The sequence below is a fragment of the Benincasa hispida genome, chromosome 3, assembly GCF_009727055.1.
Source record: "Benincasa hispida cultivar B227 chromosome 3, ASM972705v1, whole genome shotgun sequence".
Lineage (NCBI taxonomy): Eukaryota > Viridiplantae > Streptophyta > Magnoliopsida > Cucurbitales > Cucurbitaceae > Benincasa > Benincasa hispida.
The window spans coordinates 40,107,750-40,127,493 of record NC_052351.1 but is presented as its reverse complement, the minus strand read 5'-3'; the positions used below and the strand labels follow the sequence as shown (position 1 = coordinate 40,127,493).

General features: G+C 34.3%; 2 protein-coding genes across 3 annotated transcripts; both read left to right on the top strand.

The window, feature by feature from the left end:
* Positions 1-423: 423 nt before the first annotated feature.
* LOC120074582 (autophagy-related protein 101) lies at positions 424-13,868 on the top strand. 2 transcript variants are annotated; one of them, XM_039027742.1, is made up of 7 exons: positions 424-619; positions 728-764; positions 9,135-9,220; positions 12,255-12,374; positions 12,443-12,608; positions 12,702-12,870; positions 13,492-13,868. In XM_039027742.1, the coding sequence occupies exons 1-7, from the start codon at positions 587-589 to the stop codon at positions 13,565-13,567; spliced, it is 687 nt and encodes a 228-aa protein (XP_038883670.1). In that variant the 5' UTR covers positions 424-586; the 3' UTR covers positions 13,568-13,868. The 2 variants fall into 2 exon arrangements, with proteins under 2 accessions (XP_038883670.1, XP_038883671.1); XM_039027743.1 differs by having other exon boundaries at positions 426-619; positions 12,255-12,350.
* A 4,156-nt stretch (positions 13,869-18,024) lies between these two features.
* On the top strand, positions 18,025-19,363 carry LOC120074086 (methylesterase 10-like). The gene is made up of 3 exons (XM_039027078.1): positions 18,025-18,402; positions 18,501-18,635; positions 18,890-19,363. The coding sequence occupies exons 1-3, from the start codon at positions 18,025-18,027 to the stop codon at positions 19,232-19,234; spliced, it is 858 nt and encodes a 285-aa protein (XP_038883006.1). The 3' UTR covers positions 19,235-19,363.
* Positions 19,364-19,744: the final 381 nt, after the last annotated feature.

The window sequence follows — 19,744 nt, the reverse complement described above, 5'->3', positions numbered from 1 at the left end:
CAAACAAAAAAACCATATTGAAAGATTTACCGATAAAATTCGATTTGTCGGCGGTAGTAGAATCGTTTGCAAGCCTGAAATAGTTTTTTCGTTTATGAGTGATACGAAGTCGTTAGCTTTGGAAAATTTGAATGAAGAATAGTTTAGTTTTAGTGGGTTCTCAGTAAAAAGGTAAGAAGACGAAAAAGTAAAGGCAATTTACGTAATTCGGTATGACGATGATGTCAGCAGAGGGTCAATTGACATTATTTTTTAAAAATGGGTCATTTGACATTTTGAACCCAATTTTTGGATCATCCGTACAAATTTCCCAATCTTATTGTATTAAAAAAATAAAGAAACTTGTCATTGAACTCATTATTTTTATTTAAAATTTGGACATTTTTTTTTCTTTTTTGTATTAAATAATATGAAGAAATTTAAAAGAGTAACAGTCGAGAAAATAGATGAATCTTAGAAAAACAGTCTGGTTAGAAAACCTTCGCTTTGAATTCTGCCCAGAAACGATGACTCTGTGTAATTCAGAAAGCTAGGGTTTTCATTCCGCGATCAGACTGCGACCAGAACCTCACCATATTCAACTGCCATGAATTGCGAAGTCTGCCAACTCAAAGAACTGGTATTCTGTTCTTTTCTCCTCGCGTAATTTTGTGTGTGAATTCTAAGTGTATCATTTTGACCCTCACCATCGTGTTAATGGATTTGAATTCTGGCTTATTCTATGTAGGAAGTTGAGCAGTTCGAGATACGCGAAGTTCTACGCTGTAAGCTTATTCCTTTGGGCTTATTGTTTATTTTTTTTCTTGTTTATAGAAATATTTGGCTGAACAAATTATAAATGTTAGGAACATCGTAGTTGGAAAATCTGTATGATATTTTATTATGAATTTGTTGCTGGCACAAAATGAATCGTTCAGTATGACTATCATCTGTTTTCTGTGTGATCTGATCTAGTTCGGGTTAGTCTTTCCAATGAGTGCCATAGTTTTGGGTGATATAGAAGTATTCATATACTATATGATGTGAGAAAGTATGCTTCAATTTCTCAGTCAACTGAGGAAGAGTTTAATACACGCTCAGATGAGAGTGAGGAGAAAACGTTTAGGATTTAATTGATCATTTTTCTGCTTAAACTACTATGTATAATCAGCAAAAACTGACAAGTAGTTGAGGTCACTCTGTCGACTAACTAAACCAAGAAACATATAAATTCTTAAAATCTACCCTACACCCCCCGACACAACTTCATGGCAGAGAAGCAGCCATATGAGCCTGTTCCAGAAGCTTGATTGGTGTCATCGAAGCTGTAGAAGAAGGTTGCTGATGGGGTCAAATTAGGGAGAGTTAAAATGGCTAGGGAGAGTGGAGGAGATGGTTGGAGTCTGTTAAAATGGCTAGGGAGCGTTATTACTAGCAAATTGTTAAGTTTAAAGGAAAAACAAAGGCGTGAGGTTTCCAAATACTTCCATATGGAGGACGTCAACATCTTCTTTGGTCTTTCTGAATAGCTCTGAGGAGAGTTTAAATAGTGTTATATTTCCAATGAATGACTATGATAGTGATTGGAAAGAAAGAATGAAAGAGGTTGTGAAAGAGACCTTTAAGCTTTAGTTAGTTAGTTAGTCAGTTTGTTTGTTTGTTTTTTTTTTTTTTTTTGGTGGGGGGTGGTGAGTCTTGGTTGCCCCATCCAGTTCTTATATTTTGGGAAAAAGAGTACTACTGCCACAAAACAGAGTTTGTTTTTTGGCAGAAGAGGACGTCAAAGCTTTTATGAAGAGTGTTAAGAGATTTAGGGCAAGATGGTCTAGAGTTTGCAAAGAACAGTTTGGTTCCAATTCAAGGCAAAAAGAAAGTTAAAAAGACAGCTCTAAAGGGGGAAAGAGAAAGAGCTCAGGCAGCAAGTTGGAAGGTGTGAGGAAAAAGAAAGAAAAGAATTTTGATTTAGGAGTATCTATATTATTCCAAGAGTTGGGTTGGAGCTGTTTATAGCATCTTGGTTCAGTTTGGGTCTCGTTTCATCTTGAAGTCTGTGTTAGATTAATAAAGTTTGGGTTTTGATTTGGTAGTTGGTTTCCTTTTTTGCAATTTAGTTGTTTAATTTTGAGTTTTGCTTATTTTGGAGGTGGTGGTGTTCAATGTATCTTTTTTGTCCGTTTGGGCTGTTATCCGTATCTGTGAATTGGAGTTTGTACCTTTCTAATTTGATTGATGAAAAGTTATGTTTCAAAAACTAGAAATTTGTTATAAATAGACGAAGAATTCCAAAGAAAGAATGTCTTTCTACTTGTTTGTTGGTTGGTTCAATATATTCTAATGGATTTTTTAAATGGGAAACAAAAAGAATAACTTTAAAACAAAGAAGCGGTAAACAGATTGCTTCAGAGTTGATATTAATGAGAGGATGGTTATATACTTATATTTACATAAGAGATTAGAGAGTAAGTGTTAAGTAAAATTTCTCCCCACGAGTTTCCTAGTCCATGAATCTTGAACAATTACATCTTTCCTTTTCAACTACTATTTCCAAAGGCGTGATCTTCATGGTTGTATTCAATCTTTTATCTTTTTAAGGAGCTTCAGAGGAGCTGTTGAAAGCATTGGTAAATATGTTTAGGAAAACACCATGTCACATGTAGTCTTGATAACATTTCTTTGTACTTAATCTTCTGCTAAAAGGCATGGTGGGTGAACTGGATTTTCTTCTCCAAGAACTTGCTTCTGTTACACTTGACCTTTTGTTGTTGTGTTGACCTATTACCTGTTGGCTTCATATCATCAAACTTCATGGGAGATTTATTGCGAAAAATTGGCTGGAGTGAACTTTGAAGTTAGAGAGCTTGATTATTCACAACTGAAGAACTGAGAGTGCTCGTTATTTTTTCCTATGGTGCCTGATGATCGTCAAGTTTTATCCATTTGTATTATTAGACTAGACGTCTCCACTCAGAATTTCTCCCAGAGCAGTCATGTAGTAGCTCTGGTGTCATGTCAGTAAGCAGAAGAATTATATAGAAATACAGTAGCAGAGAGCGAGAAAAAACTATAATAATATTAGTGATGGAAATGTTTAACACAGATCGCAATGCAATGTGATTGCCTTCTGGCAGACTAGTTAAATGGATAGGAAGAACTAAAAAGTCAACCAATTGTGAAGTATGAACTCTGTTGACAGTACGATTATATATTTATACCCTTACACAACCGAACCTATGTGGCTTAGGAAATTGGTTCCTCAAGAATTTTTAGGAAGAATCTATATTTTTCTCCATTTGTTCAAGTCCAAGTTGAAATGAGATTTAAAAAATAAAGTAAAAAAAGAAATCCAGGATCAGCAATTTATTATGTCTGACATACTCTGAATGTTTGGCATGCCTATATTTATTGGTCATATCACATGACTATATGATAGGAATTCAATCTAAAGGATTTTGTTCTATTCAAGAAAATTGGCTCAAGGAATAACAGAAACAAGAACAATAACAGATACTATTCAGCCACTCCCTTCCTCGAGAAGTCTGGAAACTGCTACTTAAAATCATCAAGAACTTCCCACGTTGCTTCATGGTTTGGCAACCCTTTCCAATCAACCAATATCTCCCATATGTTTGTTGAAGGATTCTTACGATAGCCCAAAATAGTATCCGGCTCAGTAGTCCACTCATGTTTTTCAGTCCCCAACACTCCCTTTAACTGAGACACATGGAATACCGGATGAATTGCAGTCGAAGGAGGAAGTTCCAACTTGTATGCCATTGGTCCAATCCTTGCCAAGACTTTATAGGGCCCAAAGAACTTTGGAGATAACTTCTCATTTTTCCTCTTCTATAAGGTCTTAGCTTAAAAAAAACCCAGATCACCCACTTGGAATTCCACATGACGTCGTTTACGATCAGCACTCTTCTTCATTCTATCTTGGGCCACACACAAATGTTCTTTAAGGGCTCTCAAAGCTACATCTCTTTCTTTCAACTGCTGATCTAGAGTTAAGTTTGTTGTACAGGAGTCACCATAATATATCAGTGGTGGAGGTAACCGCCCATAAACAGCCTGAAATGGGGTTTCTCCAATCGATATCTGATAGGTGGCATTATACCAATATTCTGCCCAGTGAAGCTAGCTAATCCACCTTCTCGGTCTTTCCCCACAAAAGCCTCAATGCTTCGGTCGAGCACCTCTGTTTGACCATATGTCTGCGGGTGGTAGGCAGTACTGTGGTTCAATTGGGTTCCTGATAAATGAAAAAGCTCTTGCCAAAAGTGGCTTATAAACACCTTATCCCGATCTGATTCAAGCGACTTTGGAAACCCATGTAATTTAACCACCTCTTTAATGAACACATCAGCTACCATTTTAGCATTAAAGGGATGCCGCAATGCAAAAAATGTCCATATTTACTCAATCTGTCCACCACCACGAATATCACTTTGTATCCCCTGCTTTTGGCAAACCCTCTATGAAGTCATTGAAATATCACTCCAAATAACATTTAGGATCGCTAGAGGCATTAGCAAACTGACCAACGATAAAGCTATAGTCTTATTTCGTTGGCATACCATACATTCTTCAACGTACTTCTTTACGTCTCCCTTCATTCCTTCCCAATACAACTCTCCGGTCAGACGCTTATAGGTTCTCAAATAGCCATAGTGTCCCCCAAAAACTGAGTCGGGATAAGTGTGCAATATTGTACGTATCAAAGTAGACGTTTGTGATAGCACTAACCGGCCTTTGTATTTCAAAATACCCTGCTGTAATGAAAACTTTGAGACACTATCAAAATCATCTTGCTGGTGCGCGATAGTCTCCTTTAGCTTAGGATCGTTCTCCCCTTCCCTCTCAACAACATGTACATCCAACAAAGTAGGAGCTGTTAAGGATGCTAAGTGCATAGTAGGAGGTACGCGGGATAGAGCATCAGCTGCTTTGTTCTCTAATCTCGATTGATAAACCACTTCGAAATCATACCTAAGTAGTTTAGCAACCCATTTTTGGTGTTGTGGTTGAATGGCACGCTGCTCCAATAGGAATTTTAGTGCGCGTTGATCCGTTTTGACTATAAACCTTCTGCTCAACAAATAAGATCTCCATCGTTGCACTGCCATAACTACCACCATGTGTTCCCTTTTCATAAACTGGTTTAGCTCAATCTCTCATCGATAATGTATGACTATATAAGGCAATTGGCCACTTTTGCTGTACTCTATGAAGCATAGATACTTCATATGAGGCAAAGAATCTGTATCAGACACATATCAAATACTGATACTTTCAGATACTTCCCAGATACGTATCTGACACACGATTTAACGTATCTATTTTTACGTTTACCTTTTTAAAGAAAAAAGATAAGCAACTCATCTAAGCTTTTCCAATCTAAAAGTAGGCAATCTATTTAAAAAGTTTACTACTTGAGTCTAAAACTAAAAGGAAAATAAAAATAAAAGATCAAACTCTAGAATCATCTAATATTCATCTTCACATTTGAGTCCCCACAAAGTCCACCAAAATATAACCCATTTGAATATCTTCAACAATTCAACGGAGAAGTTCTTCGTTTATCTTCATACTTCTCCCTCTTTGATCAATATGAATAGCTTTTTTATTGCATTTTATTGACTATTTTACTTCAATATCTTATATGTTGCTTTTTATATTGTATTTCAGTGTTTTGTATTGTATTTTGTACTATTGTCATTAACTTGTATGCTAAATTCATCTATATCCTAGATTTTTCTTAAGAAAAAGAGAACGTATCTTCAATGTATCAATATCTTAGTTTTTTAGAAATTGATGTATCGTCGTATCCTATCATATCTCGTATCTGTATCCATGTCTATGCTTCATAGGTTGTACTAACATGGCCCCTAAAAGGTGCTGGGAAGAAGAGCTATTAGGGTGAATTTTTCACTTAACATAATAATATGGAACAGAAGACTAGGTTCTATACCCTGAAGCATCAGTCTCCACCTCAAAGGGTAGATTGAAATTAGGTAATGCCAACACCGCTAGGGACATCATAGCTTGTTAAGCTTTTCAAATGCGTTCTGAGCTTCGTTGTTCCACATAGAAGTCCCACCTTTCACCACTTGACTCAATGGTGGTGCAATACTTTCCATAATGCTGAACAAATCGTTGACAATATCCCGTCAATCCAAGGAATCCCTTAAGCTCTCTGATACTGACAGGAACTGGCCATTCGAGGATAGCTCGGACCTTCTCAGGGTCAGCCTTTACTCCTTGCCTTGAAATGATGTGCCCCAAGTATTCTATCCTATCACAAGCAAATTGGCACTTATCTGGATTGGCATTCAGTTCATTTTCCCGCAATATAGTCAACACCAATTCCAAATGCCGTAGATGTTCCTCCAGCTTTTTACTGTAAACTAAAATATCATCAAAAAATACCAAAACAAATTTTCGTAAATAAGGTTTAAAAATAGAATTCATTAAGGCCTGAAATGTCGAAGGAGCATTGGTAAGTCCAAATGGCATAACAAAAACTCGTTGTGGCCTTCATGAGTTCTGAATGCGGTCTTCTCTACATTCCTTGGATGCATCCTAATCTGATGTTCAGATCTATTTTAGAGAATAGACCTGCCTTGTTCAATTCATCAAACAACTCTTCGACCATTGGAATAGGAAATTTATCCGGTATGGTAACACTATTGAGTGCTCTATAATCCACACAAACCTTCCAGCCCCATCCTTTTTTCGAACCAACAAGACGGGACTTGAATATGGACTAGTGTGGCTTGATGATGCTCGAAGATAACATCTCTTCAACCAACTCCATTTCCTCTTTTTGTTGATGAGCATATCGGTACGGTCTAACTTTTGCTAGATTGGTTCCCTCCTTCAAATGTATGTGGTGTTCAATATTCCTTCTCGGAGGCAACTTTGTTGGCCAATCAAAGACATCTCTAAATTTATCCAACAACGCTGGTATCGATTCTGATAATGTATATACCTCATCAATCCCATGCCATTCTGCCAAGGATACTCCACCTTCCATTGCCTGACACTCTATTAAAAACCCTTGGTCAGTATCGGATCATGACTTCATGTTCTTCGGGCTTACAAGAGCCTTTGTCAAGCTTGGATCTCCTTTCATCACTACCAATCAACTTCGGTCACCCCCAGTGAATGCGACCACTGCATTCCTAAAATCACATCTACTCCACCTAACTCCAAGGGAAGGAAACTGTCCCTCACCATCCATTCCCCTATCGATAGCTCCACCAATTCACAAACTCTCTTCCCCTTTACTGTCGAACCACACCATAATTTGAAGTTTCAACTATTGGTAATTGTAAACGAACCACTAACCTTTCCGAGATGAAATTATGGGTAGCTCCACAATCGAGCAAGACTATCACTTGCTCATCATTAATTTTATCTTTTAGCTTCATCGTTCTCAAGTTTGTTAACCCTACTACCTAATTTATTGATAATTCGTCTACCATTTGCCGACTTTCATCAACATTCAGCATCTTCAATTCAACCCGTTCCATCTCTATGTGGTCTTCATCAATCAATTCAACTTCCTCTCCGTTCGCCTGAACCACCAAAAGTTGCAACTCTCGCTGTTCACGCCCCTTGCAACAATATCTTGCAGAATAACGTTCATCACATCTGAAGCACAATCCCTTCTCCTTCCTTGCTTGAAATTTCGGATCAGTTAACCTCTTAGACGACCTTTCTAGCCGATTATCTCCCACCGCCACTCTTCGCAAAGTAAACATTCTCATCGACGTAGATACGTGCGGTTGCGTTCCTTCTTTTGCAATCATAGGAACAATAGGTTTACCATTATTATTATTGATAGCTAGAGATTGGGCCGTACCTTTGTTTGCCACGACCCGCTTCTAGATGCGTGAGTTCGTGATTCTCCATTCGTTGGGCCAATTTCATCATCAGTGCGAGCCCAACAAGCTCTCAGCACTCCACTTCTGCTTTAACCCAAGGAGCCAATCCGTTCATGAATGTCTCCTCTAGAATCTCGTTCGGCAAATGTGGTAACGGTGCTACCAATTTATCGAACAGATTACGATACTCCTCTACTGTCGACTCCTATTTGATTGCCAAGAATCTTCTATAGATTGATCCTTCCCTCAGCGAACAAAATCGTACTAGCAATATCTGCTTCAAATCCTTCCAATCCTTGAACGACTCTCGTTCTTCCTTAGATTTGTACCAGTCTAAAGTGGCTCTGTCAAAACTAATCACCACCACGGTCATCTTCTCCGTTTTCGTTAGTTTATGGATCTGGAAATATCGGTCGGCTCTGACACACCACGAATCAGGATCCGTACCACTGCATATTGATATTTCTACCTTGAACTTACTCCGATCACTCACCACCTCCTCTATGCCTCATTTTGCAACATTCTCCGGCACGTCCACCGTCTTTTCATTCACTTCTCCAATTTCTTCTGCCACTTTCGATGCCGTTGAACGTCCTCTCACCATTTCTGCCACATACGATATCAACCATCTTCTAATGTTTTTCTGCTTGTACTCTTAAACGCTCAATACCCTTGGCTAAAGAGGCTAGATTCTCTTCAATTATCGGCAATTTCTGCATCTCCACACGAAGACCAGAAATCTCTTGGTCTAGTAATTCCAGATTTTTTTCGAATCTTTTCTGAGCCATCGATCAATTCTTCCTAGCTTAAGTGCTCTGATACCAATTTGATAGGAATCCGATCTAAAGGATTTTATTCTATTCAAGAAAATTGATTCAAGGCCAGTACAGCTAGAAGAAAACGAATAAGAGAAACAAGAACAATAACAAGCACTATTCAGCCACTCCCACCCTCGAGAGTAAGCCCCTTAACCTCCCAAATTCTTCCCTACCCTAAACCCAACATTCTCTCCCTACATATTCTATTTTCAGACTCCTAACTAATGTTGTAAACAAACCTACACACCACCCCCCCCCCGTCTCAAAAAAAAAAAAACTCTTTCCCTTTTTACTCTTGCCCCTCCTACTATATTGAAATACAATTGGTTGCCCATCACTATATACCTATTTTTACTGTTGGGTTTAAGAAATCTTTTATTTATTTAATTGCACGTGAAAACCTACTATTGTGTTTGTTTATTATGATAATGTTTGTTTGACACTACTTCAGGCATACTACACACAATTGTATTTCATCGAGCTTTAGGTCTTGTACGGCCCAGAGACATTGATTTGGAGCTTTTTGATATTACTTATGTAAGTCTCAACTCATTAATTGATTAGTTCTTCTGGTTGGAAACAGCATCAATATTCAGTTTTTATTTCCAGTTTCTGATGGGTGGTAAAATATGAAAATTTTGCCCCCATCATGTTTTATATAGTCTCATACAGTCCCACAGCTTGCTGATTAAATCTTATTAAGATTTTGGCTTATTAATTTCACAGGTCAAAACATAATTTCTTTTTCTCCCATTTTTTCTCCCATCGCTGCTTTAATCTTATTAAGACTTTGGCTTATTAACTTGGTATGTTAAATCAGAATTCCTTTCTCTACCTGGATGGATGCATATGTATTGATGATTCATAAGATAATGTAATAGAATAATGAGGATTTTCAACAAGAAAGCTTAAAGGGGTGTTTGTTTCAAGGTTAGACTTGGGATGGTTTAGGCATTCGAAACCCAACCCTTGTTTGGATTAAGGGTTTAGGAAGCCAAGGCTTCTTACCCTCTTCCCAGGGTTTGAATAGTAAACACTATTCAAACCCATGGGTTACACTTTTTTTTTTCCTAATTTAATTTAGGAAGTTTGTCGGCCAACTTCTAGACACCACCCCCGGCAGCTGCTATAGGCCAACATCGACCACCACCTCTAACGACTATTGCCGACCACCTTTGTTCACCACTTCCGGCGGACTTCTAGCGACCCTGTCGATGGACTTCCGGCCGCTGACTCTAGCTAAACTTTGGCCGCTGTCAGCCAACTTTGACCACCACCTTTGGTGATCGCTGTCGGCCAACTTCAACGACCACCGTCGGCGACCCTTGCTGGCGAACTTCTGACCACCGACTCTGGCCAAACTTCGGCTACCATCAATCAACTTTAGAAAACATTAATAAAAACATTTTTAGTATATAACAAACCAAACAAACTTGTATGTAAAAATACTTTTAAGAAAGAGGTCAAACACATGTATTTTTATTTTAAACCAAGAGAGTTTAAATAAAAAATTTTCTAATTCATTCCCAATAGACCCTTAGTTTAATAATAATAATATTTTTTAAATAAACTCTCTTTCTTCCATTTTTTTCATTTGAAGTTTTTTCTTTTTAATTATTATTATTTATTAGATTATCTTTTTTAATTCGCTCTCTTCCCTTTGTTTATGTTTCCTTTATTTCAGGAGATTTTCTTTATTTTTTTTTTCTATTTCTCCTAGCTGTAAATTGATCACTACAAGAAGCCTCCCTTATATGCTTTCCTTCTTCGTCTTATTCTTATCATATACACATTTTTAATAAAAATTGAATAGTAAGGAGGGGTAAAAAATAATTTGAACTAGAATTTTGCGTAATTAAGTATATTTATTTAAATTATATGTGTAGAAAATCCCAATTTAAATTAGTAAAAGAGGCAAATGTTGTATAACATTTTATTTCAAAACCTAATAAAATCAAAATATCAAATTATAAAACAATAAATTAATAAAATTATAAGTTTAGTCAAATCTATATTTCAAAATTCAAAAAACAAATATTCTTTTAAATTTTTTAGATTATTTAAACTTAACTAGATTAAAATAATTAAGATACAAGTTTGAACTAATCTAAAATCTAATCACAGATTAAATACAAGAAAATACTTCACAAACTCAAAATTTATGAATCTGTACTTCATTTCCAGGGTTCCTAAGCCTACACTCCAACACAGGTTTCTTCCAAATCTTGCACTCCAAACACAGGTTTTTTAAACCCAGACTTCCAAAACTTGCACTCCAAACACAGTTTTCTTAAATCTAGACTACGTAAACTTCCCAACCTAACCCATAGGCTTAATATTCTAAACCTGCGCACCAAACGTCCCTTAAGAGATTATACAAGATGCCAGAGCAGAGGGTTGAAACTACTGAAATCTTCTGTGTGAAATTATACCCACATGGTCTGGGTAGGTGGGGAAGGAATAGTTAGAAAAAGTTATCAAGCCTAGCACCACTCACTTATGTAGGTTTGAATGTTTCCATTCAATTTATTATGGTCTCTCCCGTTATTGTAATGGCCCGGAAGAAAAATAGTTTTCAGCAGTTCAAACATGAAATTGGTAAAGGTGCAAACATGAAATTGAATACCATGAAACATATTCTTACGAGATGTGATTTTCTTTTTTATAAGAAATCAAATTTCTTCGAAGTGAAAGACCCAAAAGAACAAGCGAAAGGGGTTACATAAACATTCTCCCGCTGGTACAAATGGAAAAAAAAGAGACTTTCATTTTGGAGAGAACTCCAAGAAGAAGATACAAAAATAATTATTACATCTCAATTTCTGAGTTCATTTATCTCGTGGAAGGTTCTTCTCCTTCCTTCTAACTAACTCTCCCGTAGAATAATTACAATATCATCAAGCCAAAAGATTATGGGTGGCTTCATGAGGAAGAAATCAAACACAGATGATCCGTCTATTTCTCCCCTTCCCATATAGACATGACTTGAAATTTTCAAAATTAAGAAATAGCTAACCTTTCTATTGTACTAATTTAGCTGTGACTAAAGAGTTCTTTTTTCTTTTTCTTTTCTTTTCTTTTTTTTTTTCTTTTTCTTTTTTTTTTTTAAAAAAAAAAATTATAGAAAAAGCTTACTTGTTCTAGCCAAAACAATTTGAAAATCCCGTTTGTTTTTCACATGTTTAACTCCTATATAACTTTCTTTCACCGCTATGATGGATATTGAGATAACATAATATAAACCTTGATGAAATATCAGGCTTCAAACCTGTATTGCCAATGTTCCGTTTTGTTTTCCTCCTTTGTCTTCCTCAACCTTGGCCTTACTCTATGCCTTTATTCTGAAGGCTGTGATCTTGTATCACAAATCTATTGTTTATTTTATTTTATTTTTTATTCTTTCATTTTCATCAATTTCACTGAGGCTTAACTTGATGTATTTAAGTGTAATTGAATCTGAGATTTTTCCAGTTAATATTTCATATGGAGTGTCGGCTTCTTTTATTTTTTATTTTATTTTATTTATTTGTTCTTATTGGTGACTTCTACAATTCTATATATTGCCGTAAAGGTGCAATGTGGGGACATCGAAGTTGAGAAGAAGATAGATGAGAAGATTGAGCAGTTCATTAATTGGGTAGAGAAACACCCGAACAAGAAAAGCCAGGTTTTAAATTGCTGTATCTTTCATGTAAGTGTTTTTGGGCATTGTGCTGGTTATTTCTATCCTTGGTAATTAATTTTCCATTTTTGTTTCAGATATGTTTGTCCTTTTATCAAGAGAAAAATAAACAGGCCTCTTGGTTCACTAACAAAATTGAACGCTTTTATTGGGAACAATGGTATATCAATTTGCATGTGGCTCAGCACATTAAAATACATTCTGGCAAGACTCACCAACAGAAAGTTCTAGTTGATCCTGGAGGTACTTTTAATTGTTTCTTTTATCATTATTACTTTTAGTGGTTCCGATCTCGCAGAGACAAATGGTTTATACCGACCTACCCTTTTTGTGCAGAGAATGGTTTGGATGAGAGAATCATACGCAGGACAACACTGGAATCATCTCTTCGCGAGGTGTTGTTCCAAGTAATAAAATTTGTGAATGAAAAGAAGGATCATGTTCCTGCTATACCAAGTCCCGATTGTGGTGTTGTTATTTTCCCCTATGAAATAACAATTCCTAGGTGAGTTGAACCAATGAAATTATTGACATGGCTTTTCTCATGATTTGCCCTCAGCTTCTGTAATCTATATCATATGCTTTCCCACTCTCCATGTATTCCCCTATTCTATTGCTTTAGTTTGGTGAACCTTGTTAGATCTTTACATCGTAAAAGACTGTTACTTGATCTTGGAACACACTGAGTGGTTTCACATTTATTCCATAATTGACATGATAGTTATGAGATAAAACTGGAAGAGTATATATTTTCTGAAATTTGTTTCTACTAACACGAGGCTTTATTTTTTTCATAAACCTAAGTCAATTAGTTTGTATTGGTTGAAAAATCAATAATAATATTTGACTGAGTGGTGATGGTTTCTTCCTCTTTGGTGATACCACTTCTTGACGGGCTTATTATTAGATTTCACAAACTTTTGTAACTTTTCAACTGAATTTCCAGTACTTTGCAGCAAATCTCCTTGATCCTTTTTGGTTTTGGCTGTTAAAGTGTTGTGGACTAGCCTCCATGTCTTGCTTTTTGTCACTCATTTATTTGTCATTAATTATATTTTGATCAAGAAAACTCTAAAGCTGATGGATTATAGAGTGCATATTTAATTTTTATGTTGGCGATGCTCAGTTCATCAGACTCTGCATTTGGAATGGACATGATCAAGAGGATGTTGCAGACTGGACACCCCACTATGCTCAGCTGATTATCAGAGTTCTGGAGCTACACCAATAATCTACCACATGTCTTTATAGAAGGTTACATTTCTTTTATATGATCTCTATGCATATTTAGAGTCATATTAAAGAGAAAAAAGATAAAATACTAGTGGAGTCGAGGAAAATATCTGATTTTCCTTACAAAAGGGCATCAATCCTTCATGCATGCATGTCCTCTATCCATGTTAATATTCTATCTTCCTTTCCTCTTTCTTTTTACATAATCCTATTGTGAATATTGACACTAATCAATGTATATATTTAATATCCATATGGTTATTTGATATCCATCGTGTCTATAATTCGGCCCATTTGAACACATGCCATGCAAATGATGTTATTTAAGGATGGTACGTTGATTTTGGCTTAGGAGTCTCAGTGGCATAAACATTAAACTAAACTAGTGGACTTGATTAAGAGCATGGAAATATTAACTTTTAGAGGCCTTTTTTTTTTTTTTTGGAGTATAAGAAGTTAATAGATGCAATCCTTTCATAATTTTAGATATAATAGAAACTTTTGTGTTTGTTTAATATTCTAAAAGTGCAATCATTAGTATTATAAATATAATTTAATTTCATTGAATATTATATGTAGGCTGGCCATTTAGCAAAATAGACAATCATTGTTTTAATTAACTTGTGTTTATTGTTATAAATAATTAAACATACCTATGAATGATTAAAGTTGACTTTGATGGTTATCCGACTTAGAGATGTCCAATTTTCTCACGGGCTTCGATAGACAACTATTGTTTTAATTAACTTGTGTTTATCGTTATAAATAATTAAACATACCTATGAATGATTAAAGTTGACTTAGAGATGTCCAATTTCTCTATGAGATGGAGTCCGATTAGACGGAGAATGGGGGAGGGAGTGGGGAAAAAAAAATCCCCGTGAGCTAAACAGGGACGGGGATGAGGAATGTATTCCCTGTCCTCGCCCTGTCCCATTCTCCATCCTCGTTCGATTGGCTTTTATATATTTCTTTAGTATAGTTACCTAATGTTATGTTATTATTATTATATAAATATTACATTTAAATTTTAAATTTGATTATTTATAGGTAAAGATAATGAATATATTTAATTTAGATTATATATGTGAATAATTTTATTTTTATTTATTTATTTATTTTACTAAAAAAATAATTAGTTTTTTTAGATCAAAATTTAAGTAATTTTTAAATTTAAATTGTCATAAAACTAATCATAACAAACAACTTAGTGATAAAGTTAATTATTTAATTAAAATTTGTTCACATTAGTGATTTAAATTAATCAACTTTTTATAAAATAAGGTAGGAAAAATTCCCTGTGGGAATTCAATCCTTGTAAATTCCTCATGGGGAATCTCCGTCCTGATTGCGATGTGGAATTTTATGAGGATGGAGAATGAAATGGGGAACAGGAATGGGGATGGAGAATGGCATCCTCAGTCTTGTCCCGCTCCGTGGACAGATCTAATCTGACTCCCTTTGTTATTAATTGCGATCAAGAAAGAAATGGTTTCTGACGTTAGCCATATTGTGGTAATTTGTTCTCTCTTTATAATAAGAGGACTTTCTTTTTCTTTTTCTTTTTTTTTTCCCTTAAAAAAGAACACTCTGGAGACATCGTCATAATTGATAGAAAATTTTGACCATCTAATTAAAAGCATCGTATTTGAGAAACTTGTAACAAGTATGGATATAAAATTCATTGATTTTAAAATAATGTACTTGGTCAACAATTTTAGATTTTACCAAATTATTTTATGATTCAGATGTCAGACATGTATTAGATGTGAATGAAGTTTCTGTTTGGTATAAAATTGAAAGTTGAGGTATTTATTAGAAACTTTTTTAAGTTTATAATCTATTAGATAAAAATTTGAAAACTCAAAAAGACCCAAATTGTGATTTAACCCTGAAACAAATACTTTACAAAATTAAAGTAATTACAATTCTAAATTTTTATTGTAATTTGTTTTAATATGAATTTTGCCCCTTCCCGGAGGTAATATTGCCCCTTCTCTTTTGGGTACTGAAAGCGGTACTGCGAGTCCAGCTCACCGACAATTTACTCACCGACAATCATTTGAAAAACATAAGATAGAAAATAAAAAGGAAAAGGAATCTTTAGGCTTATGAAAGAAAAGGTATTTTTGTGTATAAATCGAAATCGTTTGGCTTCTAAAAAAGAGTGCTGATTCCGTATTGCCTTTACTTATGATCAAGTCCTGTGTCAGTTCTTATCCCTTCTTTTTGTTCATATATTGAACCTTGTGATGTGAGTTTTCCGAGCCCAACACTCATAGATTGTCTTTAAGGCTTCAAGTTCAAGACATTAAATCCATTTGTTTTTGTAATCATGTGTTAAGACTTAAAGAAGAAAATGGATTTTTGATGAAACTCCCAAATTAGGGATGGACGGAAATGAGGAGAGAAACGCAACCATGAGATGGGATTTGTGATTGTGAGGCCCCATATTAAAAACAAATAAACCGCCTCTTTCAATCACTTCTAATGTATATAGTCCATTTTAACTTTTGTGACCACTTTATTTTCTTTCTTATATTGTTTTTTTTTTTTTTTGACTTTTAGGTACCTCTGATTTTCTTATACCCACGTTTAATTCCAAACAAAAATATTTGAATTCTGGTCGGGTTGTACCTATTTTCTTGCACTACTTGTCTTGTTAAAAAGTGTCACGTGGCAAAGTATTAATTTCTTCTTTATAACATATCTTTGTTGAATATATCAAAAAAGAATAAATTATAAATACTTGTTGCTTAACATATTAATCATATTTACATTTCTTTTATAGTTAAATTTATTTAAGTAAACAACTTATAAAAGTAAATAGGATATTTTTTTAAGTTTATTAACAAACAACTTATGAGTGGTAAATAGGTACTCGTACTTATTCGTGAAAATACAAGTTTTTCCCCCTTATCTATATGCGTGTGGGAACAAAAATTAGTATCATGTACTTATTCCGTATGTTTACTCTTAAATTCTTATTAGTTGTATATTATGAGTCAAAATGTCATTTTTAGTCCAAATATTTGGAGTCTATTCTTAGTACTTTCAAATATTTAATTTGATATACTTTTTAGTTTAATACATCTTCGATGTCCATGAAAATAAAAGGTCATTTGGGTTTCCCCTATAGAAATTTAAAAATTTGGAGAACATGTGAATCTAAAAAAGATATATTAAGAAACACTTTGGTCTGGAGAAGAGAATTAGATTCTTCTTAAAATAGTTTCAAGTAAGCATAGAGTTGGCTCTTTTTGAGAGAGCAATTTAATGTCGCGTTCATAAATGTTAGTTCCCAATTCAAGCTCGAGTTACTCTACTAAAAATTGAGGGATCAAATTTTGATTTGAGATTTGAGGAGACTTGTATTGGAAAAGAGTGGAACAATGCAACGTTTAATTTTTTTTTTTTTTTTTTTAAATATCCATTTACACCTATAAACTCTAGAGTTTATATCAATTTAAACCATGAAGTAATAATTATATCAATTTAAATACTGAAATTTTGTAAATATATCAATTTATGCTTTCTATTATATTCTGTTTAAATAAACATCATATAAGACTTACAATTTTATCATTTAATTTCCTAAAGTTTTATAAGCAGATCAATTAAGATTTCATTTGAAAATTATCTATGCATCAATTCCAATAGTTTATTTTATTAATCCATCATTCGAAGAAGTGTACAAACATTTAAGAATTGAATGTAGGGACGATTTTCAAATGTTATTTTAATAAATGATCTAAATTTGATTTACTCATAACAATTTAGAAGTTTAATTTGAATAATAATATGTTTCATATGATATTTTTCAAACTATGTTTGAAGGAGAATGTTAATTGATACAATTACGAAAATGTAGGGTTTAAATCAATACAATTATTAGTTCATGATTTAATGGACACAACTTCTAAAATTTAGGGGCATGAATTGCTATTTTTCCTAAATTGGATATATGAGAGAGAAAAATTACATAAAAAGTATTTTTCTTTTTGACAATATACATATAAAAAATGGAGAATCGAATTTCAAACCTTAAAATTAATATTACAAATTCATATCAATTGACCTATCTTACACAAACCATTCACACACATGTAACCAATAATTATTACGAAGTAAATATATGCCTAACTTGCATCCTCCAATCCTTATTAGGCGACAACAACATCACGAGGGGCCATATTGAATATCATATTTCCATCATATATAATATTACATCAACAATGGCCAACCATTAATATTTACGCTGCCGCACCACAAAATTTCCAAATAAGAACACACTAAAAAATTAATCAAAGCCGTCCATAAATAAATAAATCAAATTTCCCTTTTCAATATAAACACAAGCGCGGTCACACACACAGCTGCCTTTAAATAAATAAAAGAGAAACCATATAGCATAGACACTATACAGATGGAGAAAGCAATAATGAATAATAATCCTCACTTTGTTTTGGTTCATGGGGCTGGCCATGGTGGCTGGTGCTGGTTCAAGCTCCTCAGCCTTCTCCGCTCGGCCGGCCACCACGCCACCGTCATCGACCTCGCCAGCGCCGGCACCGACCCCACAAAGTTGGATGACGTGGCATCTATCCACCATCATGTTCAGCCGTTGATGGACCTGATTGAAGGTATCCCTCAACAACAAAAAGTTGTCCTTGTTGGGCATAGCTATGGCGGCCTTCTAATCTCTTTGGCTATGGAAAAATTCCCACATCGGATTCTTGTTTCTGTTTTTGTCACTGGCTATATGCCTCACTTTCATTGTCCCCCGGCAGCTGTACTACAAAAAGTAATACACAACATTAATTTCAATTTTGTCCTTTTTGCCTTTTTTTTTTCTTTTTGAAAATTTTTATTTAATTTATGGCTATTTTGATTCAAACGCAGTTATTTATGAGCCTTTCGGTAGAGACTGTGATGGATTGTGAATTTAAATTTGGTGATGATCCAGAAATGCCAAATTCTGTTGTTTATGGCCACAACTTTTTGAGACAAAAGTTATATAAGAACTGTTCCGAGGAGGTGAGTAAATTTAAATTTTGATCTCATTCAATTAATTGCCTTTTGGGTTATTAAAAAAAGTTAATCTTTTTTATGTTCAGATTTTTTTAAAAAATAATAACGATTAAACCATATGCATTATTAGTTAAGTTATACCCTACCTTCTTTTCTTTTTAAGGTTTTTTTTTGGATTAATTATATCTTTAGCATTATACCATCTATCTGCCCTACAATTTTTAACGTTATTATTAGATTCTTCTTTTATGATTATTTAGGATTTGGAGTTGGGGAAATTGTTGGTGAGGCCATTCAAGATGTTTTTTGAGGATTTGTCTAAGGAATCTGTTCTGACCGAAGCGAAATTCGGGTCGGTGGATCGGGTTTTCATCGTGTGTGAAGGAGATGAAGTTATGGAGGAGAAATTCCAGAGGTTGATGATAGAAGAATTCCCACCAAAAGCTGTGAAATATATTTATGGAGGAGGGCATATGGTTATGCTCTCAAAACCCAAACAACTTTATCAACATTTGATTGAAGTTGCTGAGAGTTTTAGTTCAATTAATCAATGTAATGACCCTCAAGTCTTTAGTAGCTTTGAGAAACTAGCTGCCCTCAATTAATATATCCCATTACTTAGAATTTCCCTAGCAATTAAAGATGGTCAGCAATTCTCAGAAAAATTTTAGTTTCAAGAAGTTTCAATTTCTAGCAAATGTTTACAATTAAAGCTGTTGTGCTTATTCATAACCTCAATGGTACCATTTCAGTTTTCATTTTTTCTTACTAAAAAAAAAAAAAAAAAAACTAAAGGTATATTATTTATGAGAACAAATATATATAATATATTATATATATATATAATATATATTATATATTATTATATAATATATAAAGCAACTTCTGAGTGGCTCCATTTATCTAAATGTTGCACAATATCATATTATAAAGATCTTTGAGAACGACTGTTATTTTCTTTAAATAATAAAATTTAATGCACCATCAAGGAATAATTTTTACTTGGTTCTTTGATTTGTTCTATTGATATTATATTTAATAATAAATATGCCAATGCCCCTATTTCTTTTTTCATTAAATAGAAATAGACATATAATAAACTTCACTATTTGAGT